Source organism: Danio rerio, chromosome 13 (genome assembly GCF_049306965.1).
Source record: "Danio rerio strain Tuebingen ecotype United States chromosome 13, GRCz12tu, whole genome shotgun sequence".
NCBI lineage: Eukaryota > Metazoa > Chordata > Actinopteri > Cypriniformes > Danionidae > Danio > Danio rerio.
In genome coordinates, this window is record NC_133188.1 from 687,501 (window position 1) to 708,211 (window position 20,711).

Here is a 20,711-nt window from a genome sequence, read left to right on the forward strand (position 1 = left end):
CATCAGTCCTTTAGGACAGTGCTATCAGTCATTTAGGGTGGGACTATCATTCTTTTAGGGAGGGGCCATCAGTTTTTTAGAACGGGAGTATCAGTCCTTTAGGGCGGAGCTATTAAACTTTTTGGGAAGGGCTATCACTACTTTAGGCGGAGCTATCAGTCCTTTAGGGCAGTGCTATCTGTCCTTTAGGGTGGGGCTATCAGTCTTTTAGGGAGAAGCTATCTGTTATTTAGGAAGGGGCTTTCAGTCTTTTAGAACAGGGCTATCAGTCCTTTAGGGCAGAGCTATAAGTCATTTTGGGCGGAGCTATTAGTTCTTTAGGGTGGAGCTATGAGTTCTTTAGGGCGGAGCTATGAGTCATTTAAGGCATAGCTATCAGTTCTTTAGGGTGGAGTTATCAGTCATTTAGGGCAGAGCTATCAGTCCTTTAAGGCGGAGCTATCAGTCCTTTAGGGCGGGGCTATCAGTCATTTGGGGCAGGGCTATCAGTCCTTTAGGGAGGGGCTATTAAACATTTAGGGTGGTGCTATCAGCCCTTTTGGGAGGGGCTATTAAACATTTAGGGTAGTTCTATCAGTCCTTTAGGCCGGGGCTATTAGTCATTTGGGGCCGGGCTATCAGTCCTTTAGGGAGGGGCTATTAAACATTTAGGGTAGTTCTATCAGTCCTTTAGGGCAGGGCTGTCAATCCTTTAGGGTGGAGCTATCACGTTTAGGGTGGTGCTATCAGTACTTTAGGGCGGGGCTATCAGGTTGTGTTTAGTGGCCGCGCTTTTGTTTATTCGTCAATCTGCCTTAATTTTGTCAGCAACACCAACAATCAAATCAGTTTACATCTGACAGAATCCTTCACTGTCCTTAATTTTTGTCTTATTTTGGGACTTGTGTTTATTCAAGGCGACTTTAAGAGCTTTAATACACAAACCGGAATTAATTGGTTTATTTTGTTTGAAATCATGTAAACCTGTTTGAACAAATTCTGACCTAATTGGCATCAGTGTGAATGCGAGGTGAAAGGTGTCTGTGTCCTGATAATGATGAGCATCCGTCAGTGTGTTGTGGGTGATGATCCTCGCTGCTGCTGAGATTGTGCTCTTTTGTTAGTGTCTGGAAGACGAGGTTTTCTCTCTGCTAGATTGAGTTGCAGGTGATGTGATTTCACCCATGCTGAGATGTCCTCCAGGCAGTCGGAGATCTGTATGGGGTTCCATGACTGAAATAAACTGTAAAGTTGTGTGTCACCAGCATAGATATGTTTCTGTAAGGATGTGCATCTCAGAACTGTGACCGATACCATACGCATCTCGATGCACAGGCTACTAGAGCTGTGCAATATGACCATATACACCTCTACATATGGAAAAAATAAAGCATCTGTCGTTTCATATTGTGCTCTGTCATTTATTTCATGAGGTCACAAAATGCATCATTTACTGTAATATTTTTAATAATTTGTATGAGCACCATAATACATGACATTACAGGGACGCAGACAGAAACGTGAAGAACAGCATGATGGGAAATTGTAATCTTTAAAGCACAATGTTTACACTTTGCATTTTATTTAGTGATATTTTTGTGTTTATGATGGACCTGTAATCATTCGTTTTTGAGAAGTGTTTTGTATATAGTTAACATACATGTTATATTTCTGCATTTTTAATCAAACATTTATCAGTCCTTTTGGGCGGGGCTATCAGTCCTTTGCTTCAGGGCTATTATTCATTAAGAATGGAGCTATAAGCCAACTTGGGCGGAGCTATCAGTCATTTAGGGCGGATCTAAAAGTCCTTTAGGGCAGAGCTATCAGTCATTTAGGGCGGAGCTATCAGTCCTTTAGGGCAGAGCTATCAGTCCTTTAGGGCGGAGCTATCAGTCATATAGGGCAGAGCTATCAGTCCTTTAGGGCGGAGCTATCAGTCATTTAGGGTGGAGCTATCAGTCCTTTAGGGCGGAGCTATCAGTCATTTAGGGCAGAGCTATCAGTCCTTTAGGGCGGAGCTATCAGTCATTTAGGGCGGAGCTATCAGTCATTTAGGGCAGAACTATCAGTCCTTTAGGGCGGATCTATAAGTCCTTTAGGGCAGAGCTATCAGTCCTTTAGGGCGGAGCTATCAGTCCTTTAGGGCAGAGCTATCAGTCCTTTAGGGCGGAGCTATCAGTCCTTTAGGGCGGAGCTATCAGTCATTTAGGGCAGAGCTATCAGTCCTTTAGGGCGGAGCTATCAGTCCTTTAGGGCAGAGCTATCAGTCCTTTAGGGCAGAGCTATCAGTCGTTTAGGGCGGATCTATAAGTCATTTAGGGCAGAGCTATAAGTCCTTTAGGGGGGCTACCAGTTCTTCAGAGCTGGGCTAACAGTCATTTAGGATGGAGCTATAAGCCATTTAGGGCGTGGCTATCAGTCCTTTAGGGCAGTGTTATCAGTCATTCAGGGCAGAGCTATTAGTTTTTTAGGGCAAGGCTATCAGTTATTTAGGGCAGGGCAATCAGTACTTTAGGGCGGGGCTATCAGTTATTTAGAGCGTAGCTATCTGTACTTTAGGGCGGGGCCATCAGTTATTTAGGGCAGAGCTATCAGTACTTTAGGGCGGGGCTTTCAGTTATTTAGGACAGAGCTATCAGTACTTTAGGGCGGGGCTATTAGTTATTTAGGGCAGAATTATCAGTACTTTAGGGCGGGGTCATCAGTTGTTTAGGGCAGAGCTATTAATACTTTAGGGTGGGGCTATTAGTTATTTAGTGCAGGGCTATTAGTACTTTATGGTGGGAAGTCAGAGGCAGATTTGTGCTGTTGTTTGTGGAGTGTAGAGCTGAGCTGAGCTGAGCTGAGCTGTGATTCTGGAGCAGATCATTCATCTGTGTGGACATCGTCCTTCAGGCCATCGCTCAGCTCAGCCGCTGTGTTTGAGTGGAATAAAGATGGTGAAGTGTGCTGGAAACGATTCAGAGCGGAGGATTCAGCTGGAGATCTTTGTGATTGTTCAGCAAGAGTGATAGAAATCATAATTGTGTCCGTCTGGGGTCAGACTCAGAGCTCTGCAGGTGAAGCGGCAGACACTGTAGTCTGCAGAATACCTGAAATAAAGCGCAATATTTGCTCCAAGTCAAAACAGCAGGGTACAGAGAGAACAAAAACCTTTTAAAGATGCCATGGGTAATTTTTACATTTATTTCCTAACATTTAAAAGCAATTAGAAAGGCATTGCTTATTATGAACTAATGCAGTATATCAGTTATCTTATTACAGTAAAAACAAAAACAATCCCATTTATAACACAATGGAGATCAATGTCCAATTCACAAGTCAAGCTTTGCATTGATGCATCTTGTGCATTGTATTCTATCTGTCAAGTGACTGTATTTACATTTGAAAAAAGCTGAATCATTTACAACATTTAATTGAAACATTTAATTTCAGTTTGCTATCAGTTATTTAGGGCGGGGCTATCAGTTCTTTAGGGCGGGGCTATCAGTTCTTTAGGATGGGGCTATCAGTCCTTTAGGGCGGGACTATAAATGGTTTAGGGCGGGGCTATCTGTTATTTAGGGTTGGTCTATCTGTTCTTTAGGACGGGGCTTTCAGTCCTTTAGGGCGGGACTATCTCTTCTTTAGGATGGGGCTATCAGTCCTTTAGGGCGGGGCTATCTGTTCTTTAGGGTGCGGCTATCACTCCTTTAGGATGGGGCTATCTGTTCTTTAGGGCAGGGCTATTGTTCCTTTAGGGTGGGGCTAGCTAGCGATCAAAAATGTTTCAGAAGGTCAATCTGAAAATATAACTTTTTTGTTGTTCAGCAATAAAATAAACAAATGAAAAATGTTATGTTAGATTAGAAATGATGATCTCTGTTAGAGGCATTTGCCCCAATCACCTCCCCATTATTCCCACTCTCTTCTCAGATGGGATGGCAATGGACCAAATTAAAAGTACCATCGGCCAACGGGCCCTAGTTTTGGTCATCTCTGATTTAAACATCGAATTAACTCCAGATGCTTTCAGCATTCTTCAAAATATCTTCTTTTGTGTTCATCAGAAAAAATAGGAACTCATAAAAGGTTTGGAACAAGTAAAGGGTCATTTTCAGTTTAGTGTGAACAATCCCTTTCAGACTATCATGACCAGAGCATTTGATTAGTCAGAAGAATAGATGAGAAACTAAAGTATGAACTGATGAATGAATTATCAATCCATTTAGGTGAGAGTAAGAAATTGAACTGAAGCTAAGCAGGACTGCGCCCGGTCATTAGCTGGATGGGAGACCACATGGGAAAGCTAGGTTGCTGCTATTAGTTGTGTTATTGAGGCCAGCAGGGGGCGCCCAACCTGTGGTCTGTGTGGGTCCTAATGCCCTAGTATAGTGACGGGACTCTATACTGTCAGTGAGCGCCGTCTTTCAGATGAAATGCCAAATTTGCCCACTGGCCTCCTAACCATTCCCATATCAAAATTGGCTTCATCACTCTGTCTCCTCTCCACCAATCACCAATCTTTTTTAAATTAAACATTTAGTGTGAACTACCCCTTAAACTTTCAGACTACTTCGTGAGCAGATCATCAGTGTTACAGCCTGCATGGGCTCTGTGTCGTGTGTTTGTGTGTTTTTTCCAGAGCGTGTGTTTATTCTCGCTGTGGATCCTCTGGGAAGTCTGTCGCACGCGAATCCCAGCGCTTCAATTAAAACCCCTGCCCATTGACAAGAACTCAGAGAGATCACATTACACGGCTAATTTAAACCTGCTGCTGCGCTCAACACACACACACACACACACACACACAGTCTGGCACGCGATGCACAGTTCACTGGAGACTCAGGACACACTCATTATGTCATCATGCATACAGCTGTTATGAAGCATCTCACCTCCTCATCACTGTTTCCATAGTAACAGCTCTGTCGCCAGTACTGCGGTGTGTGTTTCACCTGGGCTGTACACCTGTATGTGCACACACACACATCATCGTCATGCATTGACCTGCAGCTGCAGTCTGGGAGATCTCGTCTAGCGTTTGCAGGCTGAGGATGAGTCTGGTAGAGTCAGACTGCAGATATGATCATGAGCTGTGCGTGTTTGAGGTGAATGAGGGTGGACTGAGCCGAGTGTCCTGCGTTCTTCACCTGTTATGCTGACGTCTCCATCCACAGGTGTGAGTTAGACTTGTGTGTAAAAGTGCAGGATTGGATTAAAAAAAGATTCCATCCAATGAGCAAAGAAGAACATCATCGTGACTTCCTGATGAACTGGAGTGTGGAAAAACTGTTAGCGGTAATCAGACTGGACCTGGAGCAGAAGCTGATGAACTCCAGCAGAAGCACAGAAAACAAAGCCAGTGCTGATGCTGTACAGTGCAGAGATCAACACGGCCTGTGTTCTAAGAGCTCTATCATACACCCAGTGCAATAAGCTGCAAGACGGGTTTGGCGTTATTTGTTGCTATTTTCAGACCAGCTCAACCCTAATTTTCACATTTTGCTCCAAGTTTAAATAGTAAATTCATTTGCATCACTTTGTGCACTCATGGTCTATAAATGAGGTGTGTTAAGGCGCATTGTTGGAGCATTGCTATTGTGAGGAACTGAAATAGACCGCACCATTGACCAACTAAAAGCTGCTCCAAAGTCCAGCAGAGCGTGTTAGTTAAGTGCCTTGCTGACACACTGCTAAATACACACAGGATATCTTTACAGATTAACACAATTAAAGGATTAAAATCATCCAGAAATGATGATTTTCTCCATCAATATAAACAGCACTGCCTCCATGCCTTCTTCACCTCGGGGGGCTTCTTCAGTTTATTCAGGACCATCTGCATCTGAATAATGTGATTATTATTAGCAGTATTATTGATTATCTGCAGATTTATATTTGTTTTAACAAACACAAGTGTAGATGTGTCTAGCTGTGGGGTTTTGGAGACGTCTGCATCAGCATATGTGGATAAGAACAGGACGTGTGTTTGGATATAACTCAGTTTTCTGAGCACACTTCATTATTATTGTTCATTTATACCTTTGCTGGAGATTAGAGCTGAATTTAGAAATAGTTTTGAGGCAAATCTTTGCTCTTAACAAAGGAAATTAAACATGTGGGCTAATGGATGTGTTCAGTGGAGTGAGTTTCCACCGTTTCCTCACTCCACCAAAGTAAAGGAGTAAAGTGAAGGAGTAAAGTGAAGAGGCTGAATGGAGGAGGCTCGTTCTTTATACTCACGCTGCAGATGCTCTGTTGAACTGTGTTCTCTCTAGTTAAGTGTTCAGTTTTTACACATATAAAGTCGTCATGTAAATAGTAAATGCACCATGGAGCGACACAACTGACTCCTAAAGGGAATGAGAGACGACACTCTTATTGGTTTAATGCAGGTCATGCTCAAAACACACCCAGAACTCATTAAGAGAATCAACACAGCCCTGTTAGAGCATGCGCCGGGGCGCAGAGCGTATTTATCCATCCATTAAATAGCAAAAGTGTATTCAGACACGGCCTTAATGCTTTTGCACAATGAGCTTTAGACTTTGATCATCAAAATAGAGCCCGGATGCTTTTCCTACTTTAGTGCATTTACAAATACTGAAAATGCCTGTTTGTTTTCGGTTAAATTCTCAGATTAGGTTTGTCTGAGGTATTGGGCGTGGCTAACACTAAACCACGCCCCTCCAGCTGTCAGGAGCTATGACAACAAGCCACACCCACTGCGTTCTCATTTACTAATCTGTTTCTCTCATCACAATACGGGAGAAAAAAAATGGACGCAGCTTACATTAATATAATCAGTGTTATTTTTTTTAAAACTTTCATTAAATCATTAGCTTCATTAAGGCTTCATTAAAGTGTTTGTTTTGATAATCATAGAAGGTTTATTTTGGGAATGCGAAATGTAGCCGCATTTCTAGAATCATCCATATGCTCTAACTGTGTGTTTCTCTGCAGGTGAAGGGCAACGTCGTGGCTGTGTTTAATGTGGGCACGTATGACATCAACATCGAGGAGAACGGGAAGCTTGTAAATGATGGAAATTACCATATAGTGCGGTTCACCAGGAGCGGCGGCAACGCCACACTACAGGTGGACGACCTGCCGGTTATTGAGCGATTCCCACCAGGTGAGAGACACACTTTACTGTTCACTGCATGATTCTTTACACTGCAAAAATGCTTCTCGTACTTGCAGACTTTTTGTCTTGTTTTTAATTTAAAAGTGTAAACATTCTTAAATCAAGAAGTTTTTCTAGGCAAGCACACAAAAATAGTGCTGCTTTCAGAAATAAAGAGTCAAAATGAAGAGAGTTTCTCATTAAAACATGCGAAATAATTTGCCAAGGGGGTCAGTGCTTCCGACACATAGACTTTACTTGTTCGGGCCACCCAAGTATATAACCAAACGTTCGCAATCGATCAAGTAGTAGAAAATCTGCTCTCGTTTGCCTGTTTTGTACTGCTCGTTCTGTGTGCACTAAAGCTGTCAACACTCCCACCGACAGCCTCACATGCTCTGCAGACCTACAGAGACGTGCCTTCTCACATCCGGCCGGGGTTTCTAAATCTGCAAAAATGTCAGAGATTCGAGTTTTGCTTTCTCTTTCTCAAGCTGTTTAATTGTATGCGCACCGCCTCGAGAGCAAAAGACACAATTAATGATTCATTTCTTAATCTTACGACTCAGAAAAACATTTCTATATACTCAAGAGAGGACAAAATTACATCTAAATTGTCTGCGAAATATTTGTACACCATTAGAAATGGTTAATCAAATCATTTTCCGTATTTAAATCATCTACATCTAAATATTCTCTTTATTCTTGTAATAATTACAGACTTTTTATTGACATTGCGTGTTCTTATTTATTTTTTTCTCTCACTTGCTGTATATTTTATTAATTTGATGATGTCAATACATTAAATATTTTATACATTTAAAATACTTTGGCAATACTGTACAAAATGTCATGCAATAGCAAGTTGAACTTGAATGAGAGAGAGAGAGAAGCAGATTAACCTGTCAGTGTGTGCACATGGCTCCTGCATAGCATAGAAGAGAAATAGTGCATTTCTTTAATCACTTCAACCCATTGAAAAGAAGCAGTTTATAACAGTTTCTTAATAAATACAAATATTGTTAAAAGCTAATTATGCTTTGTTTGTCGCATATAGTTTATGTGATGTGGGTAAATGGTGTTTCAATCTGGTATATTTCAGACCTGTGGGCATATCAAAGCAAAACAAGATTATTTCTCTTCCCCCAGTGTCAGATTATTGCTTGTTTTCACTTTATTTTGACTTATTATTTCTGCAAACAACACTATATTTTTTTGCTCATCCAAAAATGCTTCTTGATTTAGGAATATGTTGATATTTGGACTAGAAACAAGACAAAAGCTCAGAGTTAGAGTAGAATTTTGCAGTGTGGTTTACAGGAATCGTTAATACTGTCTGACTTTTATAATATAGACATGGTTAGTTAAAAAGCTTAATGCTTAGTTAATGAGTGAATGCTTACCTTTGCTATTTATTAAAAAACTACTGTCTGTAGGCGTTTGATTCAGCACTGCTCTTGTAAATCAAAGAGTGATGGAGATTTTGGGAAACTCTTGAAGGCATTGAGGCATGTCATTATTCCTCATTAATTTGTGCAAAATGTTTAGGATACTCTAACCCTTTGGGATCAATAGATTTGATAATTGTAATGAATTATATATAATTATGTCCACTCCGCTACTGTGATATTCCAGTGAATTCACTGTTTAAAAACAATAATATGATGAAAACCCCTGGTATATTTGAGGAACTCAATCTTTCTTAGTATTGCTTATTAGTGCTTTTTAAGCCCTCCTGTTGACTCACGGGTCAAAGATGACCCAGGCACTATTTTAACAGCAGAAAAAACCCTAAACAATAATTTTTTATCTTGAAATTTGGTGATAATTTTTTATTTTCTATCTTTTATGGAGGCTGAACACATTTAGGCTGAAAGGTTTGTCCTTCGGGGCAATTTTGACCGACCAGCTATAAAATAATTGGTCACACTTAACGATAAGGCTTCATTAGTTAATAATAGCTAATATAATTACTAACATGAACTAATAATGAACAACACTTTCAAAGCATTTATTAATGATAGTTTAACATTTACTAATGCATTATTTAAATGCGAATCCATGCTTGTTAACAGTAGTTAATGCACCGTGAGTTAACATCAACTTACTGTGTTTTTATTAACTAACATTACCAAACTCGAGCAGATACTGTAATGTGTTGTTCACTGTTTATTCATGTTAGTAAGTGCATTAACTAACATTAACTAATGCAACCTTATTGTAAAGTGAAAAACTACTGACATAAACACTGATCTGCTGCTGCTTTCAGTAGTATGGCAATAAATGTGATGTAAAATGCTGTTTAAGCTCTCGTTGGGAGCACTGAACACTGAATAAAGCACATGATCAGTACCTGAGGTGATTGTTGTCATAGTAGTTTATGCTGTTGCTCTGCTTTGATGTCGCAGAAATAGAAACGGTTTCTGAAATAGTAATTTTGCACATCGCTGGTTTAGCACAAAAATTGGTTTTAACATTAAAAAGATAGCTTTTATCACATGTCGTGACACCGCGTCGCGTGTAGCTAGGACACACTGAAATAGTATGTAATAATTCATGTTAAATAAGTAAAAGAAATGGAGAAGCGGCCAAATAAATATCTGTGGACGCTCTTGTCATTCACACATGTCAACGCCACTGGCTTTCAGCTTTGATCATACATGCAGTCCAGTTTCATCGGGTTGCTTCTTCTTTTTCTAAATGATTAATGCAGGTTGGGTTTGGGTAAGAAGTGACTGAGTTCAGGATTGGATTTTAGGACTCGAGAAAAGCTCAGACAGTCAGACAGGCTTCAGATGATAGCGGATGTTCCCATTCTGTCAGAAAATCCATTATTTATTTTGTCCAGTGAACCTGTGAGAGAGATCTGCTGCTCTTCAGGCTCTGATTATATTCGGCGTTATCATTAGCCTGTGTTTACACTGATACAGATGAAAACGCTCAGTGTCATCACTAGGGATGCAACGATTAACCAGTTTCACTATTAACAGCGTCACGTTTAGTTAATGGTAAAGGCTTCTCAACACAGCGTTTCTGCACAGAACAAAACTGCAGCAACTAAACAGTTATGCAAACTGTGCGCTAGTTTGTACATTGAGACTAATAACCACGCACACTAGATTGACTATGACTGAGGCTATTAACTAAGGCAGACACGTGCAAGTTCATTATTTCCAATGGAGGGACGCGCTCACGCTTTTCAGGCGCACCGTTAGGATGACAGGGGGGCTTTGTGACCGCGGGACCTGCAAACCGCTGAAGTCTGAGAAAAAAGCAGTACATGAAAACTACACAGGTTTGCAAACCCACTTAATGTTACATATAACGGCGCAGATAAGACCAATAATGTGGTGAGTGTTGATCCGCCAGCCGAGATCAACTGAGTGATTTCAGAGAGAGCGCTGAAAGACTCGGGGTGGACCAGCTGTATGGCCTGAATCTCGGTGCGTTGCATTCACCGCATGTTCATCTGCCCTGCTTATATAGTGGGTCGGCTGACTCGCCTGCTTTATTCCACAAACACAGAGATGAAAATCAGTGCATAGCGAGACCGAGCATTTACAGTGACCAAACACAAACCAAAACGTTTAAAGAGGTGCAGAACTCTTTCTTACTATTCTTTCTGTTTATTAAATTGACATGCTTATAAAGCAATAGTGCAAAATAAATATGTCTTACTGCAAATAGTGTTTGGACAACAGTTGCAGGATGACACTGTATATCTGTAACAAAATATAAAACATTCAAAGTATTTTAAACAGCCACTACAAATGTGCTAGGAGCCCTAGGAGGTTAATTCTGTATATATATAGTCATCTGTACACAGTCTATGCTGCTATAAACTAAATTAAGTGTAAAATATATGTAAATGTAAACATAAGAGCTTAAGTATTCAGTTTTTAACCTTTGACCTTGTAATTTAACCAATGAAATGTCTTTTTAAACTTTAAAGGACACATTGATAGTCACCGGCTGGGAACTGGTAGACTTCCATATCGGCGGCTAGTTGAAGAATCGCTACCGAAGAACGGTAAAAACCAGGATAAAGCTTAAGTAATACTATTTTAACAGTTTTAACAGTAGTATTTTTGCTTTAAAGCAATAATTTAATCATTAATTGATATTAAAGTAAGCTATTTAAATAGGGCACGCTTGGAATAATGTATTAATGATAACTAGTTTGTTTAAACACTCAGTTAAAGGGACTGTACATTTAAAATAATTTCAACTATATATAATGTAAAGATTTTTGATAAATTAATTAAGTGTAATGTAAAATTTTGATCTAATAACTGTAGCATGTGTCTGTGATGAATTAAGAACCTGGCACAGTAAATAGACCATATTTAATCATGTGATTTAGAAATAAAACAATAAATAGTATTTCAATATATATATTTTAAAGTAACAAGCTTGAGTCCCTTTAACAAGATTTTACATCAATAAAAATGAGATAAATGATAATAAGTTATTTAAATGCATGTCTGATTTGAGATTTTAATATGCAGTGTGCCTCCGCCGTCGCTGTTCTGTTCTTGTTGATTTCAGTTTAATTTTCCGTCTTCATTTTCTTCACGATCTTCATTTATCTCTGCATCAGTGCTGAAAGGCAGACTTGGTTATTGATTTTTCAGTTTGTAGTGTGTTGTTCATTTGTAAACAGCACTATTGTGTTCACACACCTACATCAAAGCATTAGATCACTTCCAGAATGAACATTTACTAAAAGTTTTTCTGTCATTTAAGATGTTTGGTTTTTTCTTTCTTCAGTGATAAAGAAATGAAGGTTTTTGGGGGAAACACAGATGATTTTTCTCCTTTTAGTCATGATGGTTGATTGTCAACACTGCTTTATGAAACATTTATGAATCGTTTGTTTTACATCAGAAAATTCAGTCGTATATGTGTGATACCATTAAATCCACATGAATCTCATGTATTTACCCTGATCGCCCTCTAGTGGAGAATCACTGAACTGGTTTCATCTCTCTGCAACTCTCACATGGTCACCAGCAGGTGTACTGCAGCAGCTGATGTTTGACTGTTGTAGCTGTGGAATAACTCTTATCATTCAGTGGAGTGATATGGAGTTGCAATGCACTCTAAACCTGCTGGAACTACTTTAGCCGTGCCTTAACCAAACACCTGAGAGTGACCATCTGCCAATCAGAATCAAGCTTTCAATAGACCTGTAAGCTGGCCGGCAGAGCTCGCTTTCTGCAGTTCTCACATGGTCGCCCACTGAAGCTAAGCAGGGCTGCGCCCGGTCAGTACCTTGATGGAAGACCACATGGGACAGCTAGGTTGCTGCAGGAAGTGGTGTTAGTGAGGCCAGCAGGGGGCGTTAACTGTGTGGTCTGAGTGAGTCCTAATGCCCCAGTATTGTGAAGGGGACTCTATACTGCTCAGTGAGCGCCGTCTTTCAATTGAGACGTTAAACCGAGGTCCTGACTTTCTTTGGTCGTTAAAAATCCCAGGATGTCCATCATGGCCTCCTAACCCTCCCCATATCATAATTGGCTTCATCACTCTGTCCACCATTCTCCACCAATCAGCTGCTGTGCAATCTGGTGCAATATGGCCACCGTCACCTCATCCAGGTGGATGCTGCACACTGGTGCTGGAAGAGACCCCAACCTCCCCCAATGCTAGAGGAAGGAAGGAAAGAAAGAAAGGAAGAAAAAGAAAGAAAGGAAGGAAAGGAAGGAAGAAAAGGAAGATAGGAAAGAAAGAAAGAAAGAAAGAAAGAAAGAAAGAAAGAAAGAAAGAAAGAAAAAAGAAAGGGAAGGAAGTAAAGAAAGAAATGAAGGAAGAAAAAGAAAGAAAGAAAGAAAGAAAGAAAGGAATGAAGGAAGGAAGAACAGAAAGGAGGAAGGAAAGAAGGAAAGGAAGGAAGAAAAAGAAAGAAAGGAAATGAAGGATGTAAAGAAATAAATGAAGGAAAAAAGAAAGAAAGGAAGAATAGAAAGGAAGAAAGAAAGGAAGGATGGAAAGAAATGGAAGGAAAGACAGAAGGAAAGGAAGAAACGAAGAAAGCAAAGGAAGAAAGAAAGGAAAGACGAAAAGAAAGAAATGAAGGAAGAAAAGAAGGAAAGAAAGAAAGAGAGAAAGAAAGAAAGAAAGAAAGAAAGAAAGAAAGAAAGAAAGAAAGAAGAAAGGAAAGGAAGGAAGGAAATAAATAAATAAAGGAAGAAAAAGAAAGAAAGAAAGGAAGGAAGGAAGAACAGAAAGGAGGAAGGAAAGAAGGAAAGGAAGAAAAAGAAAGAAAGGAAATGAAGCATGGAAAGAAATAAATGAAGGAAAAAAAGAAAGAAAGCAAGAATGGAAAGTAAGAAAGAAAGAAAGAAAAGAAGGACGGAAAGAAATGGAAGGAAAGACAGAAAGAAAGGAAGGAAAGGAAGAAAACAAGAAAGAAAGAAAGAAAGGAAAGACGGAAAGAAAGAAATGAAGGAAGGAAGGAAGAAAAGAAGAAAGGAAGGAAAGAAAGAAAGAAAGAAAGAAAGAAATAAATAAAGAAAGAAATGAACATCTAACATGTCAAAAGCGGTGAGTAAATGTTCATTCTGGAGAAACTAACCCTGTAAATCAGATGAAGTTGTTTCTGAGAGTCTGAGCTGATCGATCTGCCTTCATCATCACTCTCCCGTCACTGTTCACTCATTTACTGTAGTATTTCTGAATCACTGCATCACATGCTTCACACCTCTCCATCACCCACAGAGGATCTCTTTAAAGAGGCCTTTCAGCAAAACCACCACAGCAGCATATGTGTCCCCATCTTGCTTATTTCAGTTCACAGTTGAAGACTGAATTATATATTTAAATGTGCTGTTAAACAGAGAATTTACCACATTTATAAACATAATAGTTTGAATAACTGATGTGTTTCCTCTTCTCCATGATGACAGCACATAATATTAGACTAGATATTCTTCAAGACACTAGTGTTCAGCTTACAGTGACATGTAAAGGCTTCACTAGGGTAATTAGGGAGACAATCCAACACTAATATTGCTGAAGGGGGCGAATAATATTGACCACAGCTGTTTTAATTCCAGCCAAACAGGTGTTCTGAAGGACACCTCTCACCCTGCTCACAGACAGTTTTCTGTCCTGCCCTCCGGCAGGCGCTTCAGGCTCCCCCAGGCAAAAACCAGCAGACTGAGGAACAGCTTTTTCCCCAGAGCTGTCTCCCTCCTGAACTCTGCCCCACACTGACTCTTTTGCCCCCCCCCAATACACCCCCACTCTCCTCTAACTTAAACTCCTCGCAATAACTGCACTGTTTAACATTTGCACATTTAAAAACTTGCACATTGAACTGTTTACTTATTGAACTGTACATAACCACTGCATATGGACATTTGTAATTATGTAGACACCCACTATACATATACACTTGTAATCTAGTACTGATTATTAATAGCAACCTGTACATATATTCATATATTGTTACATATACACTTGTAATCAAGTTTATCTATCTGCACACTACTGATTATTAATAGCAACCTGCACATATATTCATATATTGTAAATCTGCTCATAGCTTATCCAACCTGTATATAATGTTGATAGTACATCCATCTGTAAATATCACCATAGTTTTCTATGACTGCACTTTATAACTTATTCCTGTATCCTGCACTTGCTGCTATTGCACTGCTGGTTAGACCTAAACTGCATTTCGTTGCATTGTACTTGTACATGTGTAATGACAATAAAGATGAATTTAATCTAATCTATCTAAAAAACTGAAAGAAGTAAGATTTTCTCCAGAAGTAAAATATATTAGGAAATACTGTGAAATGCCTTTGCTCTTGGGAAATATCAGAAATAAAGATTCACAGAAAGGGGAATAATTTAGTCTTCAGCTGTGTGTGTGTGTGTGTGTGTGTGTGTGTGAGTGTGTGTTTCATCAGCATTGCTTTGAGCAGGATAATGCGTCGTCTGCTCAGGCGTGATTATTCCTCATCATCTGTGTATGTATGTGTGTGTGTGTGTGTGTGTGTGTGTGTGTGTGTGTGTGTTTGTGTGTGTGCGCTGCAAAAATGTGTTGTTTCTAGTCCAAATATCCAAAAATTCTCAAATCAGTCAGCATTTTCTAGACAAGCACACAATAAAGTCTTGTTTTCAGAAATAATGAGTCATAATGAAGAGAGTTTTTTCTTTAAAACAACAGATTTGAGCCGATTTGAACCGAAACAGTGTTGTTTTTCACACAAGGTTATTTCTCATTATTTCTGAAAACAAGACGATATTGTGTGCTTTTTATAGAACGTTCAGTCTGATTGGAGAATTTTTAGATGGACAAGGAAGGGTTTTTTTTGCAGTGTGTGTTTGTGTATGCGTGTGTGCGAGTGTTTGTCCGTGCAAGTGCTTGCGTGCATGCATGTGTGTGCGTGCGAGCGAGCGCTTGCATGCGTGCGTGTGTATGCGATGGGTTGTGTGCTTGCTTGTGTGCATGTGTGTGTGCGTGCATGTGTTTTTATGTGAGTGCTTGCGTGTGGGCGTGTGAGGGACTGCGTGCATGCATCCGAGTGCTTGTGCGTGCGTCCGAATGCTTGCGTGAGTGAGTACAAGTGTGCATGTATGCGTGCATGCATTCGTGTGTGTTTGTGTGAGTACATGCATGTGTGTGTGAGTGTGTGTGCGAGTGTGCGTGCATGTAAATGTGTGTGCATGAGTCTGTGTGCTTTGAAGTGCTTGTGCATGTGTGAATGAGTGTGTGTGTATGTGTGTATATACAAGTGCTTTTGCGTGCGTTTGTTTGTGTGTGTGCGTGAGTGTGTGTGTGTTTGTATATACAAGTGTTTGTGTGTGTGTTTGTTTGTGTGCATTAATGTGTGCGTGCATCCGTTTATTAGTGTGTGCATGCATGTGTGCGGGTGTGTGCATGTGTGCGTGCGAGTTTGTGTGTGTGTGTGAGTGTGTGCATGCATGTGAGTTTGTGTGTGTGTATGTGTGTGTGTATCTCAGTGCTGCTGTAGTAACTCAGCTCTCCTGCAGGCCGTCAGCTCACCATCTTCAACAGTCAGATGACGATCCGCATCGGCGGCTGGCAGAAGCAGCAGGTCTCGGGCTTTCAGGGTCAGATGTCGGGCTTTTATTACAACGGCCTGAAGGTGTTCAGCATGGCTGCGGACGGAGACCCAAACGTGCGCATGGAAGGCAGCGTGCGGCTGGTGGGAGAGCTGCAGTCCTCCTCTACACCACACGGCGGCGCCACTGTCTATCAGAGCTCAGTGACGGAGATCAGCAGCACCACCAGCAACACCATCACCATCACATACAGCACACCAGCAGACGAGCAGCAGGTCAGAGCTCAGCGCTGCTGCACACTCAATAGCACAGTTTATCCTTCATTTTCACACACAAGAGTAAAGAATGAAGAAAAGAAGGAAGGAAAAACATATAGAGGCTTATTTTTATTTTAAACATAATAGTTTTAATAACTAGTTTCTAATATCTGATAACCCTTATCACGCAGACATAGAACACACACTCCTGTTTCACTCGGGCCAGACAACACGGGAGCCGACAGCAGTTGGTTTTTGTCAGCAGAAGTTGTTTGGGTTCATCTTGGTGTGTCCTGGCCTTTAGTTGACTAACATTAATTTATGCCCAGTTCACACTACAGGATTTTAAGCTCGATTTGAGCCCAGTTTGAGACTGATTTGAGATCAATTTGGGCCCAGTTTGAGATTGATTTGAGACAGATTTGAGATCAATTTGAGACCATTTTAAGACCTTTTGAGCCGGATTTGAGATCGATTTGAGCAAAATTTGAGACCGTTTTGAGACCGATTTTAGACCATTATTAACCCAATTTGAGACCGTTTTGAGATTGATTTGGGACCGTTTTATTCCCATTTTGAGACATATTTGAAATCAATTTGAGACCGATTTGAGATCAAATTGAAACCATTTTAAGATCGTTTTTGAGACTTTTTTTAGCCCAGTTTGAGATCGATTTGAGCCCAATTTGAGATTGTTTTGAGACTGTTTTGAGCCCAGTTTAGGATTGACTTGAGCCCAATTTGAGATTGTTTTGAGCCCAGTTTGAGATCGATTTGAGCCCAATTTGAGATCGTTTTGAGACCATTTTGAGATTGATTTGAGCCCAATTTGAGACCATTTTGAGCCCAGTTTGAGACCGGTTTTAGACCGTTTTAAGCCCAATTTGAGACAGTTTTAAGCCCAATTTGAAACCGGTTTGAGATCGTTTTAAGACAGTTTTAAGCCTAATTTGAGACTGGTTTGAGATCGTTTTGAGATCGATTTGAGACCGATTTGAAACTGATTTGAGACCAGTTTGAGACCCTTTTGAGCCTGATTTGAAACCAATTTGAACACTCAACTAAACACTTTCAGAGAGATTTCAAACTGTGTCAGTGACGTCATCATCACACATCAGCCAATAGTGTTCACCTCTTTCTGACTGCTCCGCCCTCAACCTCTCATTGACTGGTTTAGGGGTGGGACAGAGCTGTTGTGTGACAGAGTTGTTGTCAGATCGTGTAGTGTGTGACGCCCTCTTGTGGATCATTTACATAGTGTAAACACCATAACGTTTTAAAGGTCCTGTGAAATGTGCATTTTTTATTGGATGTTTGACGTAATCTCAACTAAATAATGAAGAGAGGGCGGGGCATATATTAGCTTCCCCCCTCCTCCTCTTTATAAAAGCAGCCAATAGCGTTTAGTTTTTCCTCACAGCTCTGCCAGTGAGAGTGGTTGAGCTCACATGTATTAAATGAGCAACCAATGAGAAGAAGGGGCGGGGCATGTTAGGCTCTAAAGAGCATTTGATTGGTCAGAAGATTTAATGAGAGACTGAAGTATGAGGAGACGACAAAAAATCCTTAATCCATTCAGGCGGAAGTGACAGACTGCAAACTTTACACGTGCATATCAGGTTCATATGATCTAATCGTGAATTTTGTCTCTGTTTTAGAGCACACTAGCTTATTGATATCCTTAACACTAACAATACTCTTACTAACATCTAAACAGCTTTAATTTCATTTCATGAGATCTGTAAAGACAAAATCAAGTCACATACTCTAATCTGCTAATGATTAAAGTCTTGTAGTGTGAACTGGGCTTAAATGAGTTAGTGTGTTGTTCTGTTTTTCATCCTCTCTCTCTGTGTGTGTGTGTGTGTGTGTGTGTGTGTGTGTGTGTGTGTGTGTGTGTGTGTGTGTGTGTGTGTGTGTCTGCTAGACTACAGATGAGCTGTTAGTGGCGTCCGCCGAGTGCCCTAGTGATGATGAGGACATTGACCCGTGTGAGCCGAGCTCAGGTGGGTTACAGTCGGCTGGTTCTGTTGTCATTACCGCATTTCTGACTGAATATCAGTCTCCTGCTGCATGTGGTTTTCAATGTGAAAGTTCCAGTCTTCAAGAAGGATCGTCTCTGTTTTGTTTTATGCCATGGTAAGTCAGTTGTTTTGTACACACTGCAAAAAAAAGATTACTATCACTATTTTAATGTACAAGTCACACTATTAACAAACCATTAATTAGGACTTTTAGCTCAATAAAGGGTTTATTATCTGCTTGTTATTGGTTAGTAAGGTAGTAGTTGGGTCTAGGTGTTAGGGATGTAAAATAAGATCATACTTTATATAGAGCAATCATAATAAATATAATTGTGTGAGAATGAGGGTAATGTGTTGCACAATCGCCTCACAGCAAGAAGGTTGCTGGTTTGAGCCTCGGCTGGGTCAGTTGGTGTTTCTGTGTGTAGTTTGCATGCTCTCCTTGTGTTGGTGTGGGTTTCCTCCGGGTGCTCCGGTTTCCCCCACAGTCCAAACACATGCGGTACAGGGGAATTGATTAACTAAATTGGCAGGGAGTGCGAGTGTGTATGGATGTTTCCCAGTGATGGGTTGCAGCTGGAAGGGCATCCGCTGCATAAAACATATGCCAGATAAGTTGGCGGTTCATTCCGCTGTGGTGAGCCCTGATTAATAAAGGGACTAAGCTGAAAATAAAATTAATGTTTGAGAATGATGTAAACACTATATGTGACCTTTATTTTGTGTATTTATTTTGACTTATTTATGTATTTTGTGTATGTGTTTGTTATAATCAGGGTGTCCTTGGCTTCTTAAAAAACTTAAAATGTCTCAAAAACTAAATTTTAGGCTTTAAAAAGTCTTAAATTGACTGGAATATTGTCTTGTTTGTCTTAAATCATTTTAATCTTAATTTTCCTTTGTTTATGTAAAGCTACCCAGTCGATTCAACACATCCAATCACCAATAATACAAAACATTTAGTAAATCTCTGTTTATAACTAATATTATAACAGTCTGTTGTGCATGCCTTTAGTTTATTAAGAGTTTTTGTTGAAAAAACAGTATGTATAGAACTAGGGGCACATTATATGAAATATGTGGCTAAGAAGTAATTAATTAAACAATTTTAATTACAGTTTTTAAATGTTTTTAAACATCAGTAGCGTTTACCCCTATACAAGTCTGAAATTTCATTATTGATGCTCTTGAAAAGGCTTAAATTTGACTTGGTGAAACTTGCAGAAACCCTGAAAATAAACATAAAAAGAAAGAAAAACCAATGCTGATCTTCAGTCAATATTGGAGGGACCGGTGACTTTTAAGCGTGAGAAATAAAAGCTGTGGTGTGTGAGCGTGTGAACTGGCTCAAATGCGTGTCCAGACTTGAGATTGTGAATAAATTAATTAAACTGAATCTTAATAAGTGTAAATAAATAAGGTGTAAATGAGGCCAGGGTTATCAAATCCTGATTTCTTTCCTCTTCTCCATGATGACAGCACATAATATTAGACTAGATATTCTTCAAGACACTAGTTTTCAGCTTAAAGTGACATGTAAAGGCTTCACTAGGGTAATTAGGGTAAAGTTAGGGTAATTAGGCAAATCATTGTATAACAGTGGTTTGTTCTGGAGACAATCCAACACTAATATTGCTGAAGGGGCCAATAATATTGAGCTTAACATGGCTTTAAAACTATTAAAAACTGCTTTAATCTAGCCCAAATAAAACAAATCAGACTTTCTCCAGAAGAACAAATATTAGAGGAAACACTGTGAACAATTGTGAGGGCGAATAATTCTGACTTCATCTGTACATAATAACTTTAACTAATAAAAGCTATTAGTTAGTAATAAATTAGTAATTAATAAAGTAACTAATAAAGTTATGGTCACTAATAAGCTTAGCTTTTCTGACTGTAATGCAGTAATGTGCACCTTTTGTAAAGCTGCTTTGAAACCATATCTATTAGGGGTGTCACAATTTTGATTTTTAATCGAAATCGATAAAAATTTATGCTCAATTTCGATTATCGAATCAAAAAATAGAATGGTTGATGCTGCCACGCCCGCATGTCACGTCAGCTTGGCTTGCCAAGCGGGAAAAAACAGGCTTGTTGAAGTGCTTGTTAAACTGCAGAAGCAGGAGACCCGTCGACAGAGCTTAAACCCTCTCCTCTTTCAATGAAGTCGCCGGTGTGGAAGCATTTTGGATTTCCAGTGAGTTATGTTGACAACATTCGTGTTGTCGACCAAAAAAAACACAGTTTTGCAAGCTCTGCTATGTACATATTACGTACGGTTCGTCCGATAGACAA

At 39.9% G+C, this 20,711-nt stretch overlaps 1 protein-coding gene across 17 annotated transcripts in view; it reads left to right on the top strand.

Annotated features, from left to right (window-relative positions):
• Window positions 1–20,711, top strand: part of nrxn1b (neurexin 1b) — a 799,620-nt gene that overhangs the window by 61,378 nt on the left and 717,531 nt on the right. For 9 of the 17 annotated variants that reach the window (XR_012388554.1, XM_073919584.1, XM_073919585.1 and 6 more), the window contains 3 exons: window positions 6,928–7,099; window positions 16,100–16,407; window positions 18,317–18,395. Coding sequence is in view for 16 of the 17 variants with exons in the window: in XM_073919584.1 (XP_073775685.1) it covers window positions 6,928–7,099; window positions 16,100–16,407; window positions 18,317–18,395 (559 nt within the window). In the remaining variant the exon portion in view is untranslated. Of the gene's footprint in view, window positions 1–6,927; window positions 7,100–11,042; window positions 11,121–13,550; window positions 13,637–16,099; window positions 16,408–18,316; window positions 18,396–20,711 lie in introns of those variants that run through there. The other 8 variants (XM_068212849.2, XM_068212848.1, XM_009307018.4 and 5 more) reach the window with 2 other exon arrangements.